The 6,000-nt window shown below is 37.1% G+C and overlaps 1 protein-coding gene across 2 annotated transcripts in view; it reads left to right on the top strand.

Annotated features, from left to right (window-relative positions):
- Positions 1-481: 481 nt before the first annotated feature.
- The window catches only part of LOC128618716 (dedicator of cytokinesis protein 2), a 131,755-nt gene continuing 126,236 nt past the window's right edge, over positions 482-6,000 (top strand). The window contains exon 1 of one of the 2 annotated variants that reach the window (XM_053642516.1): positions 482-670. In XM_053642516.1, the coding sequence (XP_053498491.1) occupies positions 628-670 (43 nt within the window). In that variant the 5' untranslated portion in view covers positions 482-627. The remainder of the gene's footprint in view (positions 671-6,000) is intronic. The other variant, XM_053642515.1, reaches the window with a different exon arrangement.

Here is a 6,000-nt window from a genome sequence, read left to right as displayed (position 1 = left end):
GTTCCATTTACTGCTTTTGGCAAACCAAGGTCATTAGGGAGATTTCTATGCTGGGACTGCTTTCTGCTGTTTTTCCTGTATGAGTATACAGGGGCTGTGTGATATTTGTTGACTCCAGTTATTCATATTTCTGCTCTTGATCAAGCACATGATAAAGGTCTCATTTGCACTTGCATCAGGAATTATACAGGAGGCTGCAAACATGTCTCTGAGGGAACCCAATGTTTTGGAGATATCGCTGTTTGTGGTCACAGACTGGAGTCTGAGGAACTGAAAATGATACATTTGAGTTACTAAAACAGGTTATTGCCCCGATTACTGAAAGATCAGCTTGGAGAAAGTTAACATGCAATTAAACAATGCAAAGGAACACATCACAAATAACAGAATTGATTTGGTCATTTGGGTGTCGCTGTACAAACTGACATACTATGCTTATGTACTTTGAAGAACAGCATCATGGGTAGAGTTGTATAGAATTGAAAAAAGGAAGGAAGAGAGAGAGGGAGGAGCTCTTGTTCTCTCACACACTCACCAGAAAGAGACAGGGCTGAGTAACAGAGAGAAAGAGAGGAACTAGAGGCGTGCAGAGGCAGACAGAGACAAACACATTTGTCTGGCTTCAACATGACTCCCTGGGTCAGGACCACCACTGAGAGATATGGTGTTGGTATGTGTTTAAATACTTCAGGCGTGCAGTTTGAGGAGTGCGTGTGTGTTTGTACGTGTGTCTTTGTGTGTGAATAACGGCCTTCAGATCAGTGTCTGTGGATGCTCATTGTGCTTCCTGCTTCACAGGATGTGGGCAGGTGCTGCTCACTAGAATGATTTACAAATCATTATGTTTGTAAAAGAGTGTGAGTTAAAATCATACAGCAGATATGAAACTTACATAAATATTTGCTAACTGATTTCATCTAGCAAAGTTTATCCTCATAAGTGCAAGGTTTGCATTAATGCACTAATCCATATGTGCATTGCGCGATGTGTGTATAGTTCAAGGTATCGAGTGCTCATCCTGCGGGCACATTTTGCAGTTTGATAAAGCGAAACAACTTTTTCCCAGTGTAAGTAAATGCCAAAATACGACCATTTTTGTTGCTTTTGGAGAAACTGGCATTTGTAGGATTTGCATCTTAAAAGCAGGAAACACTACAGAGAAGGGAGATAATGATTAAAAAAAAAAAAAAAAAAATCTTTGCCAACACACTGCACTGAGCATCGGTGCAGAGACATGCCTCTTTTCCCGCTTTCTAACAGCAAACATCTAAAACCACTTCAGCACAGTCTATCAAAATCCTTCAACCATAAAACTCTGGTCATGTGATCTGATAGCCGTTTATATATCTGTGTTTATGTGGTCGCACACACACAGGAAGTTAACAAGAGAGGAAGTAAAAAGTGAACTAAGAAGTGTGAAAATACAGTGTGTGTCTGTTTGTGTGCTGCTTGTACTCGACACATGTAGGCAGCGTTTTTGTTTGTTACATTTAGCATGATTTAGTTTATGAATCACTTTAAAATTACATCTAGACACTACAGCTCATTAGTGGTTTGAGCCATGTGGCCTGTAAATGCTGGTCATATTTCTACGATAAACTTCACACTTAACTATAAGGTCCATATATAAACAATATATTAATATACAGAGCTTTCATAAAGATTATTTAGTACATGCTCTAATCTTTAGCGTATCAGGAAATAATGATGTGTACACATTAACAGCCTCTGAGTCATATGAAGGGGCATTAATAATGGTAAAAGTATTATCATCAACTCATTCTGGAAATTAATATCATGACTTATGTAGTATCAATAAAGATTTTTTTTAACGTTTTCTTTTTGTATACAACGTAAACAACGTTAAGTAAAACGTTAGGCTATTTATGTAACTTGGGACAATCTGGAAGTTGTAATGTGATGTCATCACTAACAGGTTGCTTTGGGATAACAAATCAAATCCAAATCCAAATCAAAGCACTTTATTGATGTGAATTTATAAAAAATTTGTATGATGATGATCTCACTGGAGGTTGATCCATTCAAACACACAGGAAAGATGTACTGTATAGGCATGATTTGAGAACACTATTCTAAACTGTTTGATACCACAGGGGAAAATATTAACAGTATTTCATTTGTACAGTATTTATAATATAGCCTTTGTTAGAATTTAGTTTAGAATTGTGTGTACGGGAAAACTAATATTCAATAGTGTTTCAAACTAACACTTAGGGTTTCAAACATTATTGCTTACAAATTGAGTTAATCTAGATTGTTTGCAAACTTTTCACAATGTAAGTGATCTTTATTAATACGGTGTAAGTTATGATATTGACAGAATGATTCAATAAGATGTTAATAGTTAACTATCACCATTATTAATGGCTATTCATACTGTATACGACTCAGAGGCTGCTAATGTGTACACTCATTATTTATTGTTGCATGGCGAATTAGTGCATGTATTATTTTATCATTATGAAAGCATTAGTCAAATATCAATTCAATTGCTTATTTGTGAATCTTATAGTAAAGTTATACCAAAAAGTAGGATTATTTATTATTTGAAGAATGAAGACTCCTTTTTGACTGTCTCTCTCTATATTTTCCATAAATGTACCTAATTTCAACCAGGTATGAGGTCCATTTCAGACTTGTCAAGGTGTTATACCTGTTTCTGTACTCACTTCTTGGCTCCAAGCTGTGCACAATGTTTCGCAGTTTGTACTTTTGCATTCATAAAATTATTGCCTTATGAATTTTGTTTTTCACAGATGATATGCCATAGAGGGTATGGGCCTTACTAACCTAACATACCTCTGCAAAACGCTTATGGCCTCAACCTAGGTGCTTGAGGAATGTGTTGTTTTTTTCTACTGTAACTGCGTAAAGCATACTGCTGCAAAAAAAAGAAAAAGAAAATATTCATCTTAAATGTCTTTTTACTAGGAAGTTACATGCAGTATACCTTTAAATGTTTACTTTAAAAGCTTATTAAAGATATAACAAGTCCAATGTAAATGAGATTTAAAGACACCGTATTCGCCGTTACAGGTGAATAATGCATATAAAAGGCTCAAAAGATGATAATGATAAAGAAAAGTAGGATTTACTACCTTTTTTCCTGTGTGTTGATGCATCAAGGCAACACAAGGCAAGACGCAAGGCAGGTTACTGTGCATTACAAATGAAAAGGGTTAAAAAAAAAAGCAACTGAATTTTAAAAGAAATGATGAAATTAACAAAAAATATATAGTTACATTAAAATAAATAAATACCATTTAAATAAATACCACACAAAGTGTAATGTGCATTAAAATAAATAAGATGTAGTTAAAAGATAAAAAGCTCGAACAGCAATGCAGTACCATTCCTGACTGCTAAAAACAAACCTAACAATTTGTCTGAGTACTTCTAAGGTTCTCTGTGTTTTGTTTATGTTGCTTGAGCATACCTGACAGATATGTTGGCCCTAAACCATGTAGTGATTTATAGACAGTACTAGTATCTTAAAATTAATTGTGTAACATACTTGGAGACAATGTAAGATTTTAAGAATTGGAGTGATGTGATAAATTCCTTTGGTTTGAGTGAGAACTCTGGCAGCTGTGTTTTGACTCAGCTGAAGTTGTTTGATTGTCTTTTTAGGATATCCGGTCAGAAGTAATCAATCCTGATTACTTACAGCTGTGACAGAGGCGAACCTAGAGTACGCATTTATTTTGCCTGGGGCCTTTCTGATAAATTTATGTTGTTATTATGTCTTCATGTTACCAAGAGATATTGTTTTTGTGGTCCTTAACATCTGTGGAGGAATCGCAGTAGATGTGCGTTTTGAAGATTTCATTTATTGAAAATAATCGTAAGAACGAAGAAGAACGAATAAATAAAGGGCTAAACTATGGTTGCTCAACACGGTCTCAAAAACCCTTCCTTTCCCCCTGTGAAATATGAACATTTTAATAAAATATTTCATAGGCTCCTACAGATATAATTATACAGTGTATATTTAAAAGTCAAAACATATCTAACAGAACATAGTGTTTATTTTTTACAGCTTCATTGTGTGTTTTACAAATATAAAATCAAAGCTCAGTGAAGAAACAAAAAGTCCATCTTCAACTAATGTTAACTAAAATTAAATAACGTAACTAATATATTGACTAACGTATTTACTAACGTAAAGAATTGATTCACGGGCGCAAGAGACACAGTACCGGTACTTGCCAAGCGGTTCCGCCGACATTGTGCGTATCATTCCCTGTACCTATTGCATTTCAGCCCACATTGAGAACTGCTAACACTTCCGAAAACATGCTAACCCTAGCTAACTATTACCAGTTAGAACTTTGTCCTTCTTTAACCATTCTTTGGTAGAATGATTTGTGTGCTTAGGATTGTTGTCTTGCTGCATGACCCACTTTCTCTTGAGGTTCAGTTCATGGACAGATGTCCTGACATCGTCTTTTAGACTTTTCTGGTATAATTCAGAATTCATTGTTCCATCAACGATGGCAAGTCGTCCTAGCTCAGATGCAGAAAAACAGACCCAAACCATGACACTACCACCACCACACACACAGTTTCACAGATGGGAGAAGGTTCTCATGCTGGAATACAGTGTTTTCCTTTCTCCAAACATAACGCTTCTCATTTCAACCAAAAAGTTCTATTTTGATCTCATCCATCCACAAAACATTTGTCCAATAGTCATCTGGCTATGTCCATGTGTTTGTTAGAAAACTACAGAAGAACAGCAATGCTCTTTTTTTGGAAGCAGTGCCTTTCTTCTAGCATGTTCGCCTCACACCTCCAGGGTCTGGGGTTCGATTCCCGACGGGGCCCTGTGTGTGCAGAGTTTGCATGTTCTCCCCGTGCTGCGGGGGTTTCCTCCGGGTGCTCGGTTTCCTCCCCCAGTCCAAAGACATGCATGGTAGGCTGATTGGCATGTCTAAAGTGTCTGTAGTGTATGAATGGGTGAGAGTGTGTATGTGAGTGTGCCCTGCGATGGACTGGCACCCTGTCCAGGGTGTACCCCGCCTTGTGCCCGAAGCTCCCTGGGATAGGCTCCAGGTTCCCCCGCAACCCTGAAGCAGGAGTAAGCGGTAGAAGATGGATGGATGGATGCCTTTCTTCTTGCAACCCTGCCATGCACACCATTGTTGTTCAGTGTTCTCCTGATGGTGGACTCATGAACATTAACATTAACCAATGTGAGAGAGGCCTTGCTTAGTAGTTACCCTGGGTTCCTTTGTGACCTCGCAGGCTATTACATGTCTTGATCTTTCTTGGTCCCCACTCCTACTGAGGGTAAAAATGGTTTTTGAATTTCCTCCATTTGAACACAATCTGTCTGATGGTGGATTGGTGGAGTCCAAACTCTTTAGATGGTTTTGTAACCTGTTCCAGCCTGATGAGCATCATCACCTCTTTTTCGGAGGTCCAGAGAAATCTCCTTTGTTCATGCCATGATACACTTCCAAAAACATGTGTTATGTAGATCAGTCTCTGATAGATCCCTGTTAAATAAAACAGGGTGCTCACTCACACCTGATTGAAATCACCTGACTCTAAATTCACCTTCAAATTAATTGTTAATCCTAGAGGTTCACATACTTTTGCCACTCACATATGTAATATTGGATTATTTTCCTCAGTAAATAAGTATAATAATAAATATTATGCCCAAGTACAATATTTTTGTCTCATTTGTTTCATTTGGTTCTCTTTATCTAGCCTACCTTTAGGACTTGTGTGTAAATCTGATGATTTTTTTTTAGACCATATTTATAAAGATATATAGACAATTCTAAAGGGTTCACAAACTTTCAAGCACCACCATATGTCATAATCACGCACAGTGATATATGACATGATATAATTGTGCCAACTCTTTGCAGAGCTCAGCCTTCTTCAAAATTGCAAAATTTCAGATAATGCAATTAGATGCTAGTGGTCATGAGTGGACAAAAATGCTGAAATAAACACATTTCTGTT

Source organism: Ictalurus furcatus, chromosome 14 (assembly GCF_023375685.1).
Source record: "Ictalurus furcatus strain D&B chromosome 14, Billie_1.0, whole genome shotgun sequence".
NCBI lineage: Eukaryota > Metazoa > Chordata > Actinopteri > Siluriformes > Ictaluridae > Ictalurus > Ictalurus furcatus.
This window is presented reverse-complemented; position numbering and strand designations above follow the sequence as displayed.